The sequence below is a fragment of the Lissotriton helveticus genome, chromosome 8 (genome assembly GCF_964261635.1).
Source record: "Lissotriton helveticus chromosome 8, aLisHel1.1, whole genome shotgun sequence".
Taxonomy (NCBI): domain Eukaryota; kingdom Metazoa; phylum Chordata; class Amphibia; order Caudata; family Salamandridae; genus Lissotriton; species Lissotriton helveticus.
Genome location: NC_136069.1, coordinates 975860401 through 975886282, shown reverse-complemented (window position 1 = coordinate 975886282; position 25882 = coordinate 975860401). Strand labels below are relative to the sequence as shown.

The window sequence follows — 25882 nt, the reverse complement described above, 5'->3', positions numbered from 1 at the left end:
TAATGTATGTATAGCAGAAACAAGCTGAGCTTGCATAAAGCATTAACATGTATAAGCCCTCTTGTTGTTCCTATATTCTCTGGGTAATTGTTGAGCCCTGCTTGCACGCATTTCCTAAAAAATGAAAATAATTTTAAAAAAACATAGGAGTGGAACAAAGACATTTGCAGGGGAAGAGATAAAACACACAAGGAAGGGAATTGCACTCAGATACTGGTGGTGTGTAGTCAACTGTCACACCTGTGCACTGCTGATAAAAGGAGACGAAACAAAGGTTTAAAAAATGTACATCGCTATCCCTATGCCCAAAATGGATGGTGCTTATGTTTAAGTGATCAATGTTCTGTATCTAAAAATAAAATAAACCCAAGAGTGCAATTAAGATACTAATCTCTTTTACCTGCTTTTTCTCCTGAATCTCTGCTATGATCGTCTTTCCATCCACGACAGCTTCGAAGTTGTAGACAGCAGAATCTTCATCTATGGGGAAAACGAAGACAGCCTCCAATGGGTTCTGCTCCTCGTTCTTGTACTTCAATGTAGCGGAAACATCAGCCACAAATCCTTTCACCTGGACATCTACTGAGATATTCTTAAGAGGGACTGGAGAAAAAGAGAAATTCATATCAGCAAATACAAATTGAATAGGAATATCTGCTACAAAACCTTGTAACTTTAACTAAATATAGAGATGGGGAGGTCAGGATTCACTGAAAAGATACTAGGAAGAGCTGAGACAAGGCAAGTCAAACACTGGAAGACAGAGGCCATGTAAGAAATGGAAAAGAAAATAAGGACTTTTAAAAACTACAATGCAAAATCAATTGTTTAAATTAGGACTCCCCCAAAGTGATTAAGCAAAGCATATGGAATGGTTTATGACCGAAATAGGCGAAATAGGAGAGTGCACCTGCTTTGTGCACCCCAGGGCACTTTGGTATTACAGAAGGAACCGTAGATATTTATGCAGCCCATTCTGCAATACTGATAGCTCTGGCGCCTATGTGGCGTGCCTTTAATTGTATGGGAGCGTGGCCCCATGCAAATGAGCATCTCTCTGCCTCTGCGCTCGTACCATATTATGGGCGCAGCCGCAAAGACGAAGAAACTGTCAGACGCGCACTATGAGTGTGCCACAAAATGTTGGCACATTGTCAGTGCGCCCCTAAAAGGCAGTCTTCAGTGGGGGGGGGGGGGGGTTTCCACATGAAACCCCCAGACATCTCCTAGTATGCTGGTGCAGTCACTCACTGCACCCGCCTCAAAAGGGATCTCTCTCCACCCTTGAAACTGCAGGCGGATTGCCACCTGTACAGTGGAACACGGAGCAGATTGTAAACAGCACCTCCATATTTCACTTGAATGAACTGCTCCCAGTGCAGCTTGATTTTGAGCGCACCCATCATAATAGCGGTCCCTTTCCTTGCTTGACCACGGTACACCTTTTTAAAGGTGTACCGTTGCGCAACAGGAAAAGTGCACCCTGTAAGCAATATGGTCCCAGATCTTCAGAGAAAGTCCACTGAATGCTCCCTCTGGAGCATGTAGCTGCCTTTAGCCTCCCCTTATTTCCCTTATTCACAAAGATCATTGAATCCTTATGGACTCAGTACAAACCAATAAAAATATCACATTGCAGTCTTACTTAAGTTTCATAGTCTCTTTAGGTTGGACACATAATTCTCCCAAATCAAATTGTTAATTGTGTGTGTAACACTAGGGCTATGCAATTCTACTGATCACGCACAGAGCACATAATTATTCGTCCCAGAGCTTTTAATAATTAGAGTTAATTACAACCCAACTTAATTGGACTTGTTTTATAAATCTCTGCCAGGGTTCAAATCAAAGTACTGCAGATTATGCACACAGCTCTGAATCCCAGAGGAGATATATATATATATATATATTCACTGAAAAAACCATAGGTTATAGACCATATATAGTTAGGAATTAGCATTTAAAAAACCTTATTTTACTCACACAAAACCATTGAAATTCCATATATAGTTAGTTGCACTAACTATATATCGCGCACCCGCAATCCACTGCTGATGATGTCACATATTACATCATTCATGACATGGTCAGTGACATCACTGATGACATCACTGATGACATCTCAAATGACATCACTGATGACAACATCCAGTGACTGTATGTTTCTGTAAAGTTAAAATATGTCTTACATATTGAAGAATGAGTGGATGTATAAGTGTCTGGATGAAGGATTTAGTAGGTGCATGACTGACTGTATAAGTGAGTGATTAAATGTGTCTCACTGAGTGCATGGGTTAGTGACTAAACTGTTTTAAATTGTGCATCATTGGGTCTGTTGTTTTGTAATCTGATGCATGTGTTGATCATTAGCTATATGACTAACTATATGGGTTATTGATTAGTTGCCCAAGTATTTGTATGGGAGACTGAGTGTGTGTGTGGGTGTCTGGGAGGTGTATGACTCTGTGCATAGATGTGTGAGCAGTTGATTCACTAGATGTATGGGTTCAAAAGTGCATGTGGAAACAGCTGTATGGGCGGTTGACTGTGTGCATGAGTGTATTGGTGAGTGAATGGATATCTCAGTGCTACATGTCAAAGTAAGTACATATGTAAAACACAGTACATGTGATAGTTGACATATATAAATAACTGTGCATAAGAGCCAGTGAATGTGTGAGTGGCTGTATGGATTATTGTGAACTTGTATCAGAGTTGACATATATAAATAACTGTGCATAAGAGCCAGTGAATGTGTGAGTGGCTGTATGGATTATTGTGAACTTGTATCAGGGATTGTATAACAGAGTAAATATGTGTTATTATATGTTTCAATAAGTAAGGTGTGTATAACTATATAGTTGAGGAAATGGAGGTGTGATTGATTCTTTGCAAGACTGACTAGGTGTGTGAGTAACTCCATGGTTGAGTGACAGTCTGTGAGTGTCTGTTTACACTGAGTGTATCTAAGGTTATATTAGAGTCTGAAGAGGTTCATCGTATCATCACATGAATGATGTCATCAGTGATGTGATCAGTAATGTCAAATGAGATGTCATCAGTGATGTCATTTGAGATGTCATCAGTGATGTCATCAGTGATGTCACTGACCATGTCATGAATGATGTAATATGTGACATCATCAGCAGTGGATTGCGGGTGCGCGATATATAGTTAGTGCAACTAACTATATATGGAATTTCAATGGTTTTGTGTGAGTAAAATAAGGTTTTGTAAATGCTAATTCCTAACTATATATGGTCTATAACCTATGGTTTTTTCAGTGAATTTTCAAGGTTTTGTAAATGCTAATTCCTAACTATATATGGTCTATAACCTATGGTTTTTTCAGTGAATTTTCAAGGTTTTGTAAATGCTAATTCCTAACTATATATGGTCTATAACCTATGGTTTTTTCAGTGAATTTCATAGGTTTTTAATAGCAAATCTTTATAGTTTTAAAAAATAATACATTTTAAATCGAATTTTATATTGTATAATTCTGTCTTTTTTTAAAAATTCTTTTTGGTGCGCTCCCGGGGCGCGGACCGGTGAACGCACGGGTAAGCGCAATCTTGCGGTGCGCCCCGGGGCGCGTACTGATGAGCGTCCCGATAGCGCTATTGCCGCGAACGAAAACAACATCGTGACGTATTGCGTAGCCGCCACGCCTTGCGTCATAAGACACGTATCGCGTAGCCGCGAGATGCGTCTTACGACGCACCGCGTAAGCGCACCCGGAAGCGCATACGATCGCGCAACGTAAACGCCCTGATGCGCTTACGAAACACGCCCCGGGACGCGCCATGGGGCGCGTAGCGTAAGCGCGTCAAACCATGTGACTTTAAAATAACACTTTTCATTGGTTCAGAACTTTTTTTTTCCAAATTGTGTGAAACCCACCCATTTCTCTCACTATTGCTTTGTACTTGGAGAGAGCAAGAGCTGTTCTGTGTACTGTGTTCATCTCCTACTTTTCTGATCTACAGCAATGGCTGCAAGAGAGTCATCCAGCAGTGATTCAGACGGATTTTTAGATGAGGACCCTCCTCAGCAGAAGAAAAAAAAACATTTCATCTGGAAATTCTATGACATCCCTGAAGGACCAAAAAAAGTCAACGCTCCAAAAGTAACCTGCAAAATATGTGGTAGTAGTTTATCCAGAGGCAATCCTCTGAAAAAATATAGTTTTGGAAATGCTAATTTAATCAGGCATGTGAAAAGAAGACACCCTAACAACTTTGCCAGGGAGAGTGTCAGAGAGCTGGCACGGAATTTACCCACAGATGGCGGCAGCACCTCCACTGGTGGAGCAACACCTTCGGGACCACCCCGTGGAAGAATGGTCCCTAACATTCAGCCGGTGTTTGCAGGCATCAAATTTCTGTGCACGGAGTGTGACGAACTGCTCTGCTATGGGGAGCAGAGTGTTGAACTCATTGCCATAAAGAAACAGCAACACCGCTGCCCTGCCAGTCCCTAAATTTTCACATTTTTTTGCTCCTGTTGAGCAGTTTTGGAATCCCTGTTTTTGTTTTTCCCCTGACAAAAATCCCCAAAAAAAATAAAATCGTTTTAAAAAGTCTAAAAAAATATAAAACAACAAAAACAAAAAAAAGTTCTTTTCAGAACTACCTCCAATTTATAAAAAAAAAATTATTTTTTTTTACAAAAAAAAAGTCTGTCATTTTTTATCTCCATGGTACGCTCCCCCGAACGCTCCCCGGTGCACGTACCCGGCGCTCCCCCCGCGAAAATCGATTTTTTTTTTTTTTTTTTTTTTTTTACCCGCGGGACCCTTTTATGGCCCCCACATCAAAACTAGGGAGTCAGGGGGGTGTACCCTGCCCCCTTTTGCTCATTTCCCCCTTTGATTTTTGCCACCTCTTGTGTCTCAATCCTACCGAGACACAAGATGGCGGCCGCTGCGGACTGTTTCGAATGTTTACAGACACCCGAGAACCAATCAGCTTGCCGTGCGCAAGTCGCGTGGCGCGCCCGGAGCGCTCCCCGGTACGCGCACCGGGGCGCGGCTCTAGATATATATCTTTTTTTAAACCTAATTTACTCAAAATTCACAGGAGCACATATCTTGAGACCTAGCAAAGGCACATCGGGCAAACAATATCTACAATTTTGCCAAGTTTCGTGGAAATCCATTCAGCCGTTCGGGCTAAAAGTGAGGCCAACCGCCCTATGGAAATTAACATGGGAAAAACACGTTTTGGGACCCCCCTTTTTTCTCAGCCCCCGCTTGACAAACCCCCCCAAATTTTCAGTTGCTGCTCAGAAACAAAATGTTCCATTTTCCTGAAAATTTCAGCCAATTCCGTCCACAAACGCCAAAGTTATTAGACATAGAATTTTCAAAAATCCCATAGAGAAAAAATCCTAAGTATATATACCTACTGGCGACCGCCAGTAGGTAATATATATATATATATATATATATATATATATATATATATATATATATATAAGTTAGAAAGTAGCATTTAAACAAATATATAAATTCACTGAAAAATGTGTTGTCACTGACCAGGTCATGAATTATGCAATATTTAACGTCATCAGCAGTGCATTGCGGGTGCGCGAGTCATAGTTAGCTCAACTAACTATAACAGCTACATTTCTCTGGTTTTGTACGAGTGAAATGTCCAACTAACTAAAACTTCTCTAAAACCTGTTTTTTTCCAGTGAATTTTTAAGGTTTTATCAATGCTAATTTCTAACTATAACAGCCCGGAAACCTATGGTTTTTTTCCAGTTGATTTCAAAGGTTTTTTAAAAGAAAATTTCTAACTATACCATTCCTGAAACCTGTGTTTATGTGACTTTCTAAGGCTTTTTAAATGCTAATTCCTAACTATGCCTACAGTGGTAGGACATGTGCAGAAAGGTGCAGAAAGAAGCAAGAGATATTCAGAAAGAACCAACAGAGGTGCAGAAAGAGGCCTTGTTGTAAAGTCATACTGTGCCCTGGGCACCCCCTAATTTTTTGTTGACTGGTACTGGTGGTAGCTGACTCTGACTGACCCTGGGCTCTGCCTAACCAGGCCTGGAGCCAGTGCAATGCTGAAAGACACTTAGAATACAGTTAAAACACCTACATACACTAGATCGCCTTGGATTGCAACAGCCAATCTAACAGGCGGCCCTCAAGGGGTGACGATTCCGGTATATCCTCGCAGCTAGGGAAGGCCGCTTGCAAAGCGTTTCTATTTTGCAGATACCTAAAAACCTCTCCCCGGGCCAACTGGTAGGTCTTTTGTAACGCCTCAAATTTGAGAATCGCTCCTCTTTTAACCAGGTCTTTGACTGTCGAGATACCAATGACATCCCATCTGTCAAACCCTGGGTGATAAAGCATGCTGAGCCTCTGTGAAGCCCACAATGACGTTGCCGTAGTGAGCACCCCTGCCCAGCCCAGACGTAAGTTAGCTAACCGCCAGATCTGTACCGTATGCAGAGTGAGGCCAATATATCTTTGCTTCTTAGTGTGGGAATACAGAGCCCCGAGATAGCCCGACCTATCCATCTGATACTTTTCCAGGGCACATGCCGAGTCATCTGGTGGGGCGTATAGCCATCTATTCACAACCACCAAGTGGGAGGCCCAGTAATACAACCTTACATCGGGGAGCGCAATGCTCCCATCATACCACCCTTTCATCAATTTCTGAAGCGCAATCCTCAGGGCCCTACCATCCCATAACAATGTGCGAATCTCCCCCTCCACCGCTACAAAATATGTATCTGAAATCTTGTGCGGGCAGTTCTGGAGAATGTACAAAAATCTTGGAAGGGCCAGCATTTTAAAAAGAGCAGAGCGGCCCACCAGCGACAGAGGCAGCGACCTCCAATGTTTAACATCCGAGCGCAGCCTGGCCAATGGGGGTGCCAAATTACAGCTGTAAAAGAGAGCCGGATCTGGTGTTATGAAGACTCCGAGGTATTTAAATCCATCTGTTGAGACCATCACCGCACAGTCCTTAGGGAGACGGGGGGGTCTGCCCATGTAGCACATACAACACGGACTTATTCCAGTTGATTGCGTATCCTGAATACTTCCCGAAGTTTGTGAAAATGTTAAGTATGGATTGATTTGTACGGAGAGGCAAGATATAACAATATGTCATCGGCATATAGAGATATTCTATCTTCACATTCATCTGACCATCTAAAACCCCGCACCATTGCGTCTCGGCGGATCCAGGCCGCCAAGGGCTCCAACATGAGGGAAAACAACAGTGGTGACAGAGGGCACCCCTGTCTGGTGCCTCTCCTCATGGTGAACTTTCGGGACGTATAGTTGTTGACTCTGACCTGTCCCTGGATGTCCGTATTTAGCAACCTCATCCACCGTATAAACTTAGGACCCAACACAGCTCTCACCAGAACCTCAAAAAGATATAGCCATTTGATCTAATCAAAGGCCATGGATGCATCAAGTGACAATATGTCTGCATCTTCCTCCAGATATTCCCGATGCGCCATTACATTATGGAGTCGTGGATGTTACGGTCAGTGTTTCTCCGAGGCATGAAGCCGGACTGGTCCGGGTGCACCAGAGCGGAGATCACCGTTCCCAGCCGCGTGGCGAGGACTTTTGCCAAGACCTTTGCCTCAATGTTAATCAGTGAAATCGGCCTATATGAGCGACAGTTGTCCACCGGCTTTCCGGCCTTATGGATATGAACTATACTGGCTAGACGCTGGTCAGGCGGCAGAACTCCCTTCTCCCAGCTTTCTTGATATATTGCCCCCAGGTGCTGGACCACTTGGGAGGCCACAGCCTTAAGGAATATTAAGCAGGACAGCGCCTGCACATCAGTCCCATCAGGCTCCAGCCCGCAGAGCCCCACGTACTCCCCGGGATCCAAGCACGCTGAACACAGTCGCCTATCCTGCCTCCTGAGGCAATGGTCGACACACCACTCTCCACACTTCTCTTCCGCCTAGGCCCTGCACAGAGTCCCATTAACGGGCTGCACCCCTTCCATGTAGTGGGTAACAGCCAGCGCTCCTCTAGTTCACCACTTGAAGCCAGGCAGCTCCCCCACCACCAGTATAGTGTCGGGCCTCCTTTGGGAGTTCAAGCGCCACCACCTCCAGATGCACGCTGCAGTGGGCCACATTCCGAAGGCCGTAGCAGCTACCGAACAGTCCAACTTTCAGCCGCCACTAAGTCCTGCATTCCCGGGCCCTCTCCGCCCATACACAGAACCAATAGGGCCTGTGTATCTGTCGAGGCCCACCGCTGCCACTACTTGCGACCTCCGTATAACTCCCCGGACCCCCGCAGGGCACCCCCACTGATCCGTCGGCCTCTGCCCAGCCTCTCTCACCGCATAGGTCGCAAAGCCGGGGCCTCCATTTTCAGGGCATCCGTCGGATCGTCACCCTCTCTCCTCCCGTACAGAGTAGGGTGACGCGGACTCACCAGCCCAGGTCTCGCGCTGCTGCCGTCAATCGCCGCACCCAACTGCAGGCAGCAAATCTCTCGGGGCAAGACCGGCGTCACGCCCCAGGGCCGCCACTCAGCACAGGTCGCATCTCGGGTCCACCATTTCCCCGGCTGGAGCACCACACAATCCGGATCCTTTCTCAGAGGAAGACGCTACGGCTGGGGCTCCAAAAGGCGGCACGGGCGGTCAGGAGTCAAACCCCCACCATCCCACTGCAGCACACAAACTTGGATGGCTTAGGATAGCTCGAAATGTCAGCAAAAGGAAAGGAGCTCGTATAGGCAGCAGCCATTCTCCACAGCTGCAAGCCACGCCCCCGATTATAACAACTTTTGTTCATATTTCCTCCAAAAAGATCTACACAGCACAATGTACCCATGTTACAAAATGCTGGCTGTATGCATATTAGATGTATAACAGAGAGTGATCTTGCTTAAGGCATTAGTTAGAACATGCCACACTTGCCAATTAGTATCAAATGTCCGAAGATGCGGTTATAGTAGCCTTCACCATTCTATTTGGTAATGTCCCATTTTTGCAGCAGTTCTAGCAGTATCAAACACATAAACCAAATGCCATTTCTTGACTGCCGAATATAAAGCAACCCGCAGAGTGCTCCTGTTTCTTTTTGAAACCTTGTCTCGATTAGAGCAACATGGGGCCATTTACACGTACGGAGGCACCTATTTTATGGAGTTCAGCAGTCAACAAATGGCATTTGGTGTGCATATATGTATTTACATATATAATTTTATGACTTGTAGATTTAAAAATATTTGTATATCTGGACAGTTGGGTCCGAGGGAATCTCAGGAGATTTCCTCAAACCCATTTATTTTTTAGAGCATTCTGATTTGTCCAGTAGTCAAGTCAAGTCAAATAACTTTATTCGGTTATTTAAAATAACAACCATAAAAGCATTAAACACAAAACGTATATTGATTCATATTTACATAAAAAAGTTAAAAATGACTTGGTTAAATTGATTATAAATGATTACAAAAAAGTTACAGGCAAGATGTACGCTCAAATGTTAAAAAAGGGTTATTCGGCAGACATAAGAGAATTAATATTTTTCTAAAATATGTCTGTTACAAGCACAGTTAGCCTTCCATACTTTTCCTAAATTTGAGTGCTAATTTTAAAAAACTACACACAAATAAGGTACAATCCCAGCCTAACATCTGAAGATAACAAAGTGCTGGTCTAAATTGAGAAAAATTCAGTTTTTTAAGACAGGGTTTTAAATATAACCTCCGTGGTATAATGTAAAATGGACAAAAGAATAAAAAGTGTGCCAGGTCTTGCGGAGACTTTTCGTCGCAGCCGCAAGCCGGCAACACTTGTCCACGGTGGGCTCCCTTTGGCACGGCCAGCAATAAATGAAATAAATCCAGCCTAAATCTTGTCAGCAGGAAGCGATCATAGCTTGTCATTGGCCATGACAAGTACGGTTCCATGAGCAGGGTTGTTTTTAATAGCACATGTTTGCGTACACTTCCTTTCCTTATTTCACCGGCCTCCCTGTCTAAGTACCTAGAGGAAATAAAAGCCTTCTTCACAAGAATAACATCCAATTTCGTAATGGATTTTGGATTGGATTTGTCCAGTAAGTTTTTATATCCCCTTGGGCCAATTCACTACCCCGGGAGCGAGCACTCCGATTGGCCATGCAACATTCACAATTAAATTACTGATGATAAAACTCTGCAGAGGTGGGTGTGTAGGTGTGTGTAGGTGTGTGTAGGTGTGTAGGTGTGTGTGTGTGTGTGTTGTAATTGATATCATAGTTAGAATAAGAAAATGTTTAGAAAAACTCTGAAATCCACCAGTTAGTTTACTGAGCTAACTATAACTTGAACCCCACCTTTTCAATACTTATGAACTCACACATTATATTGTCATTTGAATTCATATAGCGCTTACTACCCCATATGAGGCATTGAACTTCTTTTTGTTGAATAGAACCCCACTCTTTGTTCCAAGGTTAGAGGTAAACAGGTAATAGTGGAGTAATATGTGCTTCCTTTTCCTAGTAGAATTGTGTTAAGATTGGTAAGTTTGTGCTTTTGAGATCTCATACATTTACTCTAGTGTTTTGAATAGGGGTTGATCAATTAAGTTGATTAATAAAGGTAAGATGTCAGCGGTATTAATTGCATATCTGGGAGTCCATAGTAGAGAGAAAGTGTGGGATGAGTCAGAGTGGAGGGAAGGGAATGGGATTTTTAGGTTCATGCCATGTATAGAGCGTTCAATCACTACACTGTATACAATGATCTGCTCTAATAGATTGAAAATATAAGCTTGTGTCTAGGAGATGCATTTCTGTTGTTTTAACAGCAGTCTTTCCATCAAATCATGTCTGGCCAAATGTACAACTATTAGGGTTTGTGAATTGCAAATTGCAATTTTTTTGTGACTCGCAGCTTGTGAGTCACAAAACCTGATGTACAACAGTGTCTGAGACACTGTTTGAGATTCCCAAATGGGTCCCAAGACACCTGCCTCATTAATATTCATATGGTAGGTCACAATTTTGCGACCTATTGGGAAAGGCCAGCTCTCACAGGGATTGTGGCCTGCTGGGGTCAGCTGATCACCATGTCTGACTGCTTTTTAAATAAAGCAGTTTTTAGGTCGAGACTGGCGTAGGCTGCGCACATGCGCAGTCTCGCCAGCGAGACTTAATGACCGAGTAGCGAGGGTAAACCCAGCCCCTCTCTCCATTGGTTGGCCTCCTAAACGGCAGCCAGCCATTGGAGAAGAGGTCTCAGTGCCGTCATTCTCTCGCTGTAAGCCCCGTCCTTTTCGGATTGGGGGGCGTGTTTTTTTCGTTTCTTTCTCTCCTCTTTCCATTGGCTGGAATGTAAACAACAAGTCTAAAACACGCCCGTTGTTTACATTCCAGCCAATGGAGAAGAGGGGAGAAAAACTAAAAAACACGCCCCCCAATCCGAAAAGGACAGGGCTTAGTGACAAATGGCGAGCACTTGTTTAGGACTTGTGCCCTGTATAATTTACATGCAAAGCAAGCTATGCGTGTGATGAACTTGGTTAAGGCATTGTTTCTTCAATGTTCGATTATTGTAGACCCTGTTTTGTTTAGGTCTATTTTCTGTGTGCCTTAAATGTCCCCATCTGCCAGATAGTGCACAACTTGTTGTAGTTATCAGTGAAAAGGTTCAGGCCCCCCTTGCATGCCTCCTCCCCGTGCTCCCCCTCCATCTCAGCCCGTGCATGCCTGCTCCCAGGCCTTCCCCTCTTCACGTCTCCTCCCCCTGCGTGCTGTGTTTGTTCTGACAGCAGGATGCTTCCTGTTCGGGCTTTCAGTTTGGGCTGCCGTTGCCCGGCTCCTGCAGTGCTCGGCTGTGTCTCCTGCTCCCTTCCTCCCGCTTTGACCTGTTCTCCTCTCACACTTCCGGGTCCGGTGCCTTCCTCCCACCGTCGTCTGCCTTGTACCCGCCTCGCAGCTCCTCTTCACCCCGGCCCTTCACCGAGGGCCATGGCGGTGGTGCGGGCCCCCCTGGCCGCCGTGCTGCTGGTGCAGGGCTGCTCGGCGCCCTGCTTGGGCCGCTCCCTGGAGTGGTACACGGCACTGGTGAACACGGCCTACAGAGACCCACTCAGCAACCAGACGGTGCTGGGGAGCACGGAGAGCGGCCGCTACGGGGACAGCTCACCCAAGGAGAGCAAGCAGGGCCTGGTGGGGGTCCCGCGGGCCGCGCTGGCCCCCGAGGCGACCCCCGACGCCGCTGCCGCCTGGCCCCATCCACCCGGCGAAGGAGAGGAGGGTGTCGTCGGCTAATGGATCAAGCTGGTGGACCAGGGGGGGCTGCACTTTTAAGGAAAAGGTTTTCAACGCCGCCCGCAGGAACGCAGCCGCCATGGTCATTTACAATGAGTCCAAGGCGGGCAACGCCACCGTGTCAATGTCTCACATAGGTAAGAGTCGCACATTGCGCCCCCCACCACCCCGTTCTACGTGTGTAAGATGCTCACTATAGACACAGGCAAGACATCTCTCCAACTAGGAGTGCCTCCTCTCTCCCTCCCCACCTCCACCGCCCTAGGTACCACCCTATTCTTCATCTAGAAGAGGCTCCCAACCAACCTAAGAATAGGTTCCTTGAGAACTAGGCTGGCACCATAGTTTGCCTCCATACCACCTCCACACACAGCTCCCCTATACCACCTCTAAGAAAGAGGCTTCCTCATAAACATAGATACCTCGACAACAAGAAGTGCCCATACCTGAAATCCTGTCTTCAGGCCCCCTCCTCACACAGCTCCTGGTATCACCGTGTTCTACCCCTCTAAGAGACTCAACAGGAACATAGACATGGCTCTAACGGGGAGTCCCCAAGCTTTACACATTCGATCTAGATCACTCCCACACGCAGCCCTCTCACACAGTTCCCTCCCTACAGCTGCCTACTGACCCCCTCCTTCAACACGCCATCTCCTTAAAGAAGACACCCCACATTACTGATGCCTGTCTGAGCACTAGAGTAGACGCACACACACAGTGGGGTGAAAAGGCAGCTCCGAGGGGGGTTGCCTTTGTCAAGCAATGACGAGACAATCAATGTCTCCGTATGGAGAACAGAAGGGAGGCGGAATTCCGTGTTTTCTGAAGCCGGGCGCCTCTGTTCTCAATGATCACTACAGTCGCCGCTTCGGGGCATGAGGCGCTTTTAACATAACAACTGAGCGGGGAAAGAGGGGGGGGGCTTGTTTGGTTTGGTTTGTGTCTGTAGGGAAGTGTGAAGAGCGAACTTTCTACTTTCCGGAGTTTCTTGAGACTTCCCAAGCCAGCGTCTCTCTGCAGGGGGGAATCATGCCCTTGCGGGATATACTTAACGAACGCGACTGCTTTCATTTTTTGGAGTTGACACACTGTATGAGGGGGCGCTTCCCGCCTCTACCAAGGTGTCTGGACCCCCTTTTAATGTACCTGTGGTCGTCCCCTCCTCCCAGTCACTGGAGAAAGAGGCGCTGTGTGTGCTGCCTGCTGGGCTGGGGCGGGGCTCCCCATTGCTCCCGGGCTGCAGGTTCAGGTATCACGGCGGTAAACAAAGTGCCAAGTGTCCCTGGCGGCGGCGCTTCACAATGGACAGCTCTGATTGCGCCATTTGTTTAAAACCAGAGCGCTCCCTCTAAAAGTATGATGAAGACTCTTTGAAATTACAACAGTTTCTTTAACCTTTCATTTATGTGCATTAGATTATACGTCTGTAGTATGTGCCATTTTTTGAAAGTAATCATTTCTGAACATGAACTTATAAGCATTCACGAATATACGTATGCCCTGTGGACGTCGCCATAAGTGAGGCAAGGAGTATATTTGTTATGTACATAGTATATGTGGCCAATGTTGTTGTTACAAGTTATAACCAACGGCAAAGAACAGTCTATTATCATATAAGAGTTACCATCCAAAACCCTTAAGAGACAATCTGCCATACAGTCAATTTTTAAGACTGAAACGAAACTGTAGCCAAGGGAGTGATTACTGTGAACAATCAAAAGAACTCAGTGAGAGACTTTTAAGACGTGACTATAAACCATCTACCATATCGAAATGCCGCAAAAGAGCGAAAAATCAGCCCAGAGAATGTCTCCTGGAAACGCATCCTAAGGTACCTAACAAAGATCTAATGACATGCGTCACGACATTTTGCCCTGCAACGTATAATGTCAACAAATTGATCAACAAAAAATTGGCATATTCTGAAAACAGGCAAATTCGACTGGCCGAAACCACGTTTTGCAAACAGACGCACAAAAAACCTCCGTGACATGTTGGTCCATACACGTCCACAACACCGAACTCTGACAGGACAGATAAGAGACCTAAATATGATGCCAGTGACAGGGCATTATCCATGCGGCACTTGTATGGTGTGTAAATCGACAACCACATCTAAAAGCCTACAATTAACACCAACTTTGAACTGGACCCAAAAACAGCATACTAACTGTAATTCATCACAGGTCATATACATGATAACATGTCCCTGTGGGAAGCAGTACATAGGGATGACCTGCAGAAAGGTAAAGCTACGAATTGGAGAGCACAAGAGTAATGTCGGACTAAAAAAAGAGCTCCACAAAATTATGCTCCCACTTCATAGAGTCAGGCCACAGCATTGAGGAACTCAAATGGACTGTCATTGAAAAGCTACAAGATGGGACACCAAATGCAGAAAAAATCCTGTATGAAAAAGAACAACGTTGGGTGGACAGATTAAAAACAAATCAACATGGTCTGAATGATGACATTTCTTGGCATCACTTCTCACGATAACCCAAGTCCTTAAATGACCTAACGATCCCAAGTTTAACATTAACCCCTAACACCACTAGTAATGACATCCCTCAAATGCACTGGCTTACTAATCCTCGAGAAATATCCTATTACTGTTTTATAAGGCACGATTCCCGAAATGCCTGTGTACATAGATACCTTTGGAATCTTTTTGTTAATACACCCCGTTCTACATTTGAATATAACTACACACCAGCAACGTAGGATATGCGCTAACGTTGTGGTTGTAACAGTCTTAAGTCCTCTCTCTATTTCCGCAGTTCGGATGTTTAGAAAACACCGCGGGATTTGCCGATTCCGCGTCCAGGGGGCAGAGCCAGCACCAGACGCGGAATCCGCCTTCCTCGCGGGTAAGAATGGCGCCCAGTGCATAATATCTCCGTGGCGTTTGTATCAAGTAAGGATTAAGCCTCCTCTTATCTTTGTTTTAAATGTAGCCTGGGACGTAGAAGTCCTTTTCCCCCTGATGACGACTGTTGATTGAGACATTAAGGAAATCCAGACTCGGAAAATTAAGTGGTTTTGTAACATTTAATCGGTAATTTTTTAAATGCCTATGCCGAGTTTATTTGCCTTTTTGTGCCCCCCACCCTCTTCTTTACCCAATACAGCGTTTTCCAGGAGAGGTCACCATAATATAAGGTAAAGGAATCGTCACTCTTTCTTATCCAAGTACGATATACATTGATTATAAGTGAGCTACAAAAATAGCCTAACCCTTCAGTATGTGGAATCAATTGCCATCATATGCTTTAAATGTTTTTCGTCTCGTGTCCCCTAGATCGTGCATTTTGAAGTATGAATACACTTGTGGTCATTAGCTAGATACGAACAAAACGCATTGTTTGGTCAGGTGCCAAAAACATGCTAAAAACAAACTGCGACCTGTCTCTTAATGATGGGACACATTAGATACTTAACCCTCTCGTTTCGATAAATGTGAAGAAGACCTCCCAATAACAATATGTGAAATATGTGAAACAATTATGTTGCTCCCTACTGTAATTCGCCACACACACCTCCAAGAGTATAAAATACCGTGTAAACATAACAATATGTGTATATAAACATAATCATGTTTCTTTCTAGCCACACTATACCCCTTAATCACAACAATGTTCTTAAAATCATCTATTTTCCAGGTGAACAATACCCTTGAAAACAATTGGGTAAGAAATTCAATAAACCCAGATATACTGCACAAATCGTGTAAGTAATTTTAAAACCTTTTTTCTGTCCTGACGAAGGCTCCACAGACCAGGCTGGGCCATAAGGAGCTGAAACATGTCGACGTTTTATGTATGTTTAAGTGATATGCAACAGACCTAGTTACGCGGTCTGTCTAGCATACCCACTATATTTTTTAACCAGTCATCCATCCAACAAAATAAAAAGTCTACCGGTTGTTTGGAGACTAATACGTTTTTTAACTATAACTTTCATGTGAGGGCAAAAAACACAGAGATTCTCTGGATACTGCCACGCAACACTAGAGAATGCCTCTGGTCGAGGCGGGCATGAAGCACGTTAGTTAACCCGATGACAAATGCCACAACGCAAGTGTGGGGCGGAGAAAAGATATAAACCGCACGACCAATACACAGCGCTTATGAGGGTTATCTAACATACCTCCGTGTAACGTGGTTACAAGTGTCCTATCCACCGTTTGATTGATTGTTGTTACAAGTTAATCAACATTATTTGCTTTTTAATTATATATAAGTGACATTTTGGTTTAGCGGATTGTACATTGAATTACTTCAAGGTGCCCCCAGACACTACTCACTCTCTACTAATCTCTATTACTCACTCTCTACTACTCTCTACTACTCACTCTCTACTACTCACTCTCTACTACTCACTCTCTACTACTCACTCTCTACTACTCACTACTACTCACTGCACTACTCACTACTACTCACTCTATTGGCATTGTAAATGACAATGCCATTTATTTATCTGTTTTCAAGACCAACACATAAATAAAAAGTTTGTCATTTACAATGCCAATAGCTCTAACTTTTGCAAAGGCGATACCGTTGCATTGTAAATGCTTGTTTTTTAATGCAGCTCGTTTTCCTTAAAGGAAAACGTGATGCTTTTTAAAAATAAAAATGTAAAGATTCATTTTCATATTTTTTTTTTAGAGGGGTAGTGGCTCGTGGAACCACTGCCTGCTCTGGAAAAATGTTGGCACCCCCATTCGCAAAGGGGAAGGGGTCCTTTGGGGACTCCTTCCTTTTGGGGGATGGCTAACCACAAATTTGAAATTGGTGGCAAACTGTGGATGTTTAGCGACCGCATTCATGGTCGCAAAACTTTTCAACATACCAATGCGACTCACTATTTGGAAAGGATGCCCTTGGCATGCCCCTTCCTAACAGCGACTCACAAACCAGATAATTTAGCCTAGATCTGCTATCAGAATTAAAAGAGAAAGCAACCCTCTGATGAAGGGCAACATAAACTGTAAATCACACGTTTTGTCCTGTAGTTAGTTAAGTCAATTTCTTCACATAGTCATTAATTTTAAATTCATTTGTTTGGAGAGTATCCACAGATCACTACAATTTCCATTTCTTGCAGCCAACAAAAGGATTTAATCCTCATATTTTGGTGAAGGTGATTTCTGCTCTATTCTGGGATAAGTATGCATTAGTTCACCTCCTATTGATTGGCATTTACTATATGCAAAAAAGGGGTTTCCGTACTTATTTGGTTGTACCTGTTTAGCGATATCCAGTTTGTCGATTGTAAGTTCCTCTGTAAATGCAGGATGGCCTCTAGACATAATTTAGATACATATTTAAAGAGTGTCTAAACACTATCAACGCAAATAGACTTAACCATTGTGAATAGAAGACATCTTGCGGCAGGAGAGTACTAGAGCAAGTATGTTGGAAAACTCCGACGGGCACCGCATGAGTATAGTGTGGGTATTGGAAGACTGAATAGCCCTCCAGACAGAGGAGTGGCAGAGGGCAAACACAGAACGACCAATGGGAACTGTTGTCAAGTCCGAAGTATGGGAATGCAGAATAACAAAATAAGGTAGGAAGGTGTTTTTACAAAACTAGAAAGACATGAAAAAAATAATACATTGCTAATGGTCTGTATTCACGTGTTTGGGTTCAAAATGGCAAGCGGTAAGGATAGGAGTGACCTATCAGCTGAAAATATATTTTTCTCTGGATTATAGGAACAAATAATAGACTTACTCCTAAAGAAACCGGTGGCCTGTTGTGCAAATGGAGCAGACAAAAAATTAGCTAAACTCGGAACGGATCCACAAACCTCTGAGCTCTCCAACAGTGTATGTGATAAAGACAAAATACAACAGCAGTCCATACTTACAAGAGCCATGAAAACATGTGCCTACAAAAAATAAGAGACCACTTAGGCCAATGTGAATCACGGAGCGGGTCATGTTGTTGAATAGGTTTGAAAACACAAACGTACAGTGTGCTTGAGTAGTGGCAAATCATTCCTACCACCCCTCATGACCACAGCCTTGGTGTATTGTGGTCTCCTCTGTAATACAAACATGTAATGCACGTTCAAGATGCACCTGTCATGAAAATGTTCTCTGTAAAATGCTGCTTCATAGGTGTAGTGTCTGTTAATTAAATAATCAGACTGGAAAGAAGGAGAGTATTCTGAGAGCAAGCTTTAATTAAATCCTCAGCCACATATCTAGTTCTCAACTGCTTTTCCAACCCCGCGTATTCCAGAATCTCCACGAGATTGGAATCACGGAGAGAAGTGTTCCAACATATTAAAGTCACAGTAAACAAAATACATGTACACCATTACACATCTCCCCACTAAACAGAAGCATCAAATAGTGAGCTTTACAAAACAAAGGAAAATAGAGAAAAGACTTACATTATATAATCTCTTAAATAAACAGGAAGTCTACGTACTCTTTGACTTCTAAGAGAAGATGAAGTAACATTAGAATCATTAACAAAATGAGAAGAAGATAAATGATGCAACTCTTGAGAAGGAATTCTTGACCTAACTACAACTACTCTACTCTTATTCCATATCCTCCCATCTTCCGTTTTAATTGCATTTCTGAAAACTTTCACCACAGACCTTACATCAGTATACTTCGACCAAGATCTACAACCAACAGGAGCTTTTATTCTCACAAGGTCTCCCACTGAGATCTTTTGCACATTCACACAATTTCTTTTATCAAAATACTGTTTCCTTTTATCCAGTTTTCTTTCTTCCTTGCACCGCCATTCACCAATCCCATTATCCACCAAGCCCTTATCAATTTTCATCCACCCAGTACATAACCAGGTGTTGGGAGCTCTCCCTTTAAACAACTCAAATGGAGCTCTCCCAGTTGTTGAATGTGGTGCAAAGCGATAAGCATCAATTCTCTCCTTAAGAACAGACTTCCAATTCAAGCCTGATGATCTAGCTAACTGTATTGACTCCTTCAGAGTTTTGTTGACTCTCTCAACTGCTCCATTTGATTCAGGATGGTACAACGAACATCGCTTATGTACCACACCACACTTACTCAAAAACTCCTCAAAAACCCTCGAACAAAATTGAGGGCCATTGTCTGAAAGAAGACTGTTGGGAAAACTCTCCTTGCTAAAAAGGGAATCAAGAAATTTAATCACCTCCTCCGAGGTAATCTCCCTAACAGCAGAGACCTCTATCCACCTTGAATATAAGTCAATTAACACTAAAAGATAAGGCGTATCAGAGACACCTGATAACGGACCAACTATATCTATTGCTACCTCATCCCAAGGATGTCTTGGTAATACTCTTTTCACCTTTGGCATTTGCTTTGTTTTTAAAATCTTGTCACTTGCACAGCACTCAGGACAATCTCTCACTAATCTCTCAATCTCTAGATCCATTCCAGGCCACCAAAATCGCATACGTAAAATCTCCTTAGTTTTAACAATTCCAAGATGTCCTGAATGTGCATGACTCAACAATTTCTTTCTAATTCCTAAAGGTGGAACCATTTTTGTTCCACGAGTCAAAAACCCACAATTCGTTGAAAGCTCATCAGAAATTAATAACCAAGGTTTCTCCAAACGAGAATTATTACTTAAAGACAACATTACTTTTTTTTTATTTCCTCATCCTTCTCCAACTCATCTCTCCACTCTTTCTCTTCAATTGCCCCCTCCGTAATCTCACATACACTTATACTTTCATCACCTTCATCAAAATCTTCTTCATCATCAAAATTCTCCTTACCTACCATTCTCGAAAAACAATCTGCTGATTTGTTTGACACACCAGGAATGTAATCGACCACAAAATCAAACTCTTGCAAAGAAACTATCCATCTCCTAATCCTTGACGAGATTGCATCCAAACCCTTTTTATCAAAAATCTCTTTCAATGGTTTATGATCTGAGAATATAAGTACTTTCGTGCCCCAAATCAAGTTCTTTAGTTTTCTCAAAGCCCAGTAGATAGCCAGGGATTCCTTTTCTACAACAGAATAATTCAATTCAGATCCTCTTAAGCACCTTGAAGAACAACATATTAAATAATCTTTACCATACTTTTTTTTAACTAAGACAGCGCCAAGTCCTTTTTCACTCGCATCTGTAAACAAAATTGTAGGTAAACCCGGAACAAATGCCTGAAGAGAGGGCGCTCTATTCAATTCAGATTTAATGCATTCAAATTCTTTTTTACAGTCATCCGACCATTCAAACATGACATTCTTAGAAGTTAACCTCCTCATACACTGAGTTTTATCAGCAAAGTTACAAATAAATTTACCATAGAACTCTACCATACCAAGAAAAGAAACCAATTCCTCCTTGTTCTCAGGTTTTTTCACTTTAATAATTGTGTCTACTAGTTCTTTCTTTGGATAAATTCCTTCCCCAGTTATCCTATGTCCCAAGTAATTCACTTCTTGCACACCAAATTTGCATTTACTTCTCTTAAGTGTCATTCCTGCATCTTCTATACGCTTCAGAACCGCACATACTCTACTAAAGTGTTCATCTAAACTATTTCCATAAATCAGTAGGTCATCTTGATAACATCTCACACCAGTCATACCTCTTAGAACTCTCGCCATTATCCTTTGAAATACAGAGGCCGCAGATACGAGACCAAAAGGCATCCTTTTATATTTATAAGTGCCCATGGGGGTGATAAATGCTGTCATATCTTGGGAAGACTCATCCAGCTCCACCTGATGGTAAGGGGAAGCTAGATCAAGAGTAGTGAAAAACTTGGCCCCCTCTAGTGTACTCACCATCTCATCAATATTTGGTAGTGGAAATCTGTCCACTATTACCTCTTTATTTAATGATCTGAGATCAACACAAAGTCTAATCTCACCCGTAGGTTTTTTTACAACGACTACTGGAGCCAACCATTCAGTAGCTTCTACCTGCTCAATCACACCGTTTTTTAACAACCTATCAATCTCTTCCTTTACTTTCTCTTGTTCCCCCAGGGGTATTCTCCTTACTTTCGCTATAACAGGGACAGCATTATCTCTCAATCTGATGTGATGCTTATATCCCTTCAAACATCCTAAATTCTCTCTGAAAACCTTTGGATATTTTCTTGCTAATACTCCTCCCAAATCTATTTCATCTACTTTCTTCTCATTTACATTCACTTGATGAATTTGGACTTGGGGATTAGCATTCGGATCTAAACTTACTCCAAGTTGACCTTGATGTACCCAACCCAATAATATATCGCCTTTCTTTGCAACATAAATCTTACCAACTATAATCTTATTCCCAAGTTCTATCTCAGCCATAAAACAACCAACCATCTTAATTGGTTTGTCACTATATCCAAGTGGTCTTAAATCTGTTCTCATCAGTTTTACTTTACCCTCAAAATGCTTTTTATATACATTTTCATCAATCAATGAATCAAATTTAAAGTTTATCATTTCATTTTCTATTTTCACCAGATGTGATGGATGATCACCCGATCGTCGCCAATAAATGTAGTGTCTGTTAATTAAATAATCAGACTGGAAAGAAGAAGAGTATTCTGAGAGCAAGCTTTAATTAAATCCTCAGCCACAGATCTAGTTCTCAACTGCTTTTCCAACCCCGCGTATTCCAGAATCTCCACGAGATTGGAATCACGGAGAGAAGTGTTCCAACATATTAAAGTCACAGTACACAAAATACATGTACACCATTACAATAGGTCGTTCAAAATAAGTTTGGAATACGTAAATTGTCTTTAAAAAATAAAAAAGAAGAGGGGTTTACAAGAAAATGAACAACTATACAATTAAGTGAACTACAGGAAGGCAGTGGTTTGGTTTAGTGAGTTACATAGCACTACCCTTGAGGAGGCACTGAAATGCTTTATAAGTGGGCTGCATGGTACTCCTTAGGAGACCAAGGTAAGTGATTAATCAAGTACAGTGATTTTAGCTAATCGTGCAGTTTCCATTGTTTCCATGAAAGTATCCTAGTCACACTTTACAATGGGCATTGATTGATCCATGAGGCATCAATCACCGGCATGCAGTTTCTGCACATTCATTCTCCTTGAAGTATCAAATGGCAACCTATTTAGAAGTATAGAAGACACTTTGAATAAAGATGTGAATGACTACTTTATAAACTGAACGCAAGACAAAGTTCCCAATTACGAGACTACTGGTATAGATGGAGGTTTTCCATAACTTCGAAAGGAAGATGAACCTGTTGAAAGAACAGAAACTCAGTGGCAACATACTTTTAGTCATTAAATTTTTATGTTTTGTACAAATCCAAAATATTGAATCTCAGAGATCAATAAAAGAGTGTAGAGGCAACATGGAAAATATTCAGAAATTATTCTTCAGGATGTACAAGACACAATTTTCCATTGAACTTTCATGTTGCCTCTCTACTCACGTATTGATTTCCCATGTATGTGCCTTGGGCAACTTTCTATATTTTTTTTACTCAATGTCTGTACTTATTATTATTAGTGAGCTTGTAAAGCGCAATGGTTACTCCAACCGGAGTGTCCCCGCGCTGTATACGGATGTACGGACAATCACAACAGCTGTCCACTTTTATATCAGATGGAGCTCGGATGTCTTCAGTACAGATTCTGAAGAATCTATGGATCATTATTTACTTCTCATAATAAAGAGAACATTATAAAAACATATTCCGTCACTCCAAAGGTAAAACCGTTGTCGTTTTCATCACAAACAGGTAAATAAGCACCTCCCCCTGGATCACTTCCTGGTTGGCAACCACCCATTTCCTGTATTTTTTCAAACAGGCAGGCGAGTAATACTAAGACATTAAACCTCTGATCTAAACAAGAGCGACCTCTCAAGTACAAAGAACACCAACCTAGACATGTTAAAATAATACACAGCTATTAACAATCTGGCATGAAAAGGAGGTCGTTTTGTCAGGTTTTAAAGTCACGATTAGCATAATGACAGTCACATGAAATTATGTTAGATGCGTTTTAACCTAATGATGACATCAACGATAATTACATCATCTGATATGGGACCTACATCATACTCCAGCTGCACACAGCTAAGCAACCAATTGGTCTTAAAAGAGACGAAAGCTATTTGTCAAGGAATATTACATAGAATTTCACAGGCTGGTACAGTGGATACCAGTACAGTACCTCAGGCTGCCTGGTTCTATCCTGTAGTTACAATCTGGATACAAACTGAAACTTCATATAGAAAGTATATCCTCACTCACATCAGGGAGAAGTTACAGTGTTGTGCTATGCAACTAAGGTATCCCTCAATTCACACAGATATTAGAGGCTCTGAACCTCCAAGACATTCACAGGCTGCACAGCTCTTTCAGGCGCACAGTCAGAAATCACTCAGATTACATAGATATAACATGCTGAACCCTTAGGAGGGTGGCCTAGATAGGAGGTTCGAATAAGAGTTGTGATGGTGACTGTATAATCATCACTTTTAACAGACCACATCTGGCAGAAAGGATTCTCCATGCCGCTAACCACTGTAAAGGAACAGGCCTTCCTTCCTACATAAGAGCACTGCCCCAGGGTTATTTCTACCCACCTGCACCTATGGTACTGCATCCAAGGAAATTAGTGACCCCGACCCCATCGGGATGGTCTCAACAACCACCTCCTGTCCCTCTAATCAACTCATTTGAGCCCCTGGGTCAACCAGGTTACTGTGACTGACTTGGTGGACCGGGTCCAAGGAAAACCCACTGTGCTCCTACAAACGGACCTAAAGGATCAACCAACCCAGGAGAATCACTGCAGCCACCAGAGGGGTAGCAACTCTTAACATCATCTCTTGGAACATAGCCAGTTTGGCAACCAAGTTTGCAGGTCCGGGGTGGCTGGCCTTCAACAAAAAATACGTCATTATCTCTCTCCAAGAAACGTAGACTATTGACAATACTTACTTTTTGGAGGGCTTCAAACTTTTTAACATCCATGCAACTCACTCGAGGGCGGGACGTTCAAAAGGGGCACTTGCAGTCTATGTGTCTCTTAGCTTATGAAGAGATTTTGTGGCATTGAACACGGATAATCTGTGTCTCCAGGCGTTATCCTTTTCCTCAGGGCTCCACAGTCTAACTCGAATTTATATAATGCCACTTCTATTTTCCCAGAGGCGTGTAATGTCACTCGCTTATGGTCATTTGTAACAAATGGTATGACTTTGCCTCGCAAGCCGGGTAACATAGTTCTGGTAGGGGACTTCAACACACCCATATTTGCAGCTTTAAGGCGGGGGCCAAAGCTGCAAATATGTCAAAGATTCCAAGAAGAGCATCTACCAATCCTTACGGTCTTGTCAGCATAAACTTCTGGATCTAGCGGGTCCCTTGACCAGGATACTTGATATGGCGAAAGATGCCAAGCAATCAGGCACCATCATTTCCCCACAGACCCAATCCAGGCTGGTGCAAAGTGCCATAGGCTTCCTAGGGACTACCAATTGTGCACGCTTTACTGATATATGCCACTCCCATCTAATTAAAGTAGACCATAGATTTATGGATCTTGCCACCACAGAGAAGAGTCTGGAGGCTCTAGTGGGACTGTTCGGGGACCCCTTCACCAAGGAGCTGGGGAGGTTTGTACCTACGTTCACCTCCCTAGATAAGGTGCAGGCAATTATTGAAAAAGCTTTTCCTCAACATAGTTTTCCCCAGGGACGGCAGAGTAGGAGGCGCTCGGCGGACAGCTCATACAAGACCTCCCAAAAAAGATAGTGTTCCAGAAAAGGAGTCTATCAGGACAAATCTAGGTTTAAGTACTTCGATTCCAGAGGCTCCAAAATAGGTCATTTCCACATAGGCACCAGAAGGGGTAGAGCTGCAGCCAATACCTACTCAGGTAAGAGCGACATCCCCACAATCTGTGGAAGTAAGAGGCAGGAGTCAGCAGTTTTTTCACAACTGATTTTATCTGACCTCAGATGCCTGGCTATCGCAAACAGTAAGGAGCTTTTACATAGAGTTCTACGGATCCTCAGTACAAGATGGCGTCTGTTGTAGGCTCGTTTTATCAGAGGCCCAAGCACAACCCATAGATCAGGAGGTTGCCAACCTTCTGGCCAAGAGAGCCATAGTCAGGTCCGCTCTTCAAACCAACTGGTTCAACAGCAACATCTTCCTTGTGGGGATAAGGGACAAGGAATTTGGCAGGTGATATCTCTCCAGGAGTTCAATGAGTGGCTGGTATACCACCACTTCAAGATGGAAGGCATTTACCTTCTGAGAGACATCTTGCAACTGAGAGACTGGCTTGCTCGCCTCCATCTTAAGGATGCCTAACTGATTGTTACCATCTGTATGAAGGTAGCATCTGACTGCCTTATTACCCCCACTTTTTTTTTTTCTGGTGTTTTGCTGTTTTTTTACTAGTCTGGCTGGGATCAGGCTGGGTGCTGGATTTTATGTTAGAGGGTGCCCCTGCATGAGCAGAGCCTCTCTGCAGCCTTCGGAGACCATTATCCTGCGTTGTCGGTGACTCAGCTGGACGCATAAGTAGGGGTGCATTATAACCTCGCAGTAAATGCTATCTTAAAAACGGCTGCATAGAAACATATCATGTTTGGTATCAATCACCTTGG

General features: G+C 43.1%; 1 protein-coding gene across 1 annotated transcript in view; it reads right to left on the bottom strand.

Annotated features, from left to right (window-relative positions):
* The window catches only part of LOC144773041 (von Willebrand factor A domain-containing protein 5A-like), a 584045-nt gene that overhangs the window by 499325 nt on the left and 58838 nt on the right, over positions 1 to 25882 (bottom strand). Inside the window, exon 3 of the mRNA XM_078657811.1 lies at positions 401 to 603. Coding sequence (XP_078513937.1) covers positions 401 to 603 — 203 coding nt within the window. The remainder of the gene's footprint in view (positions 1 to 400; positions 604 to 25882) is intronic.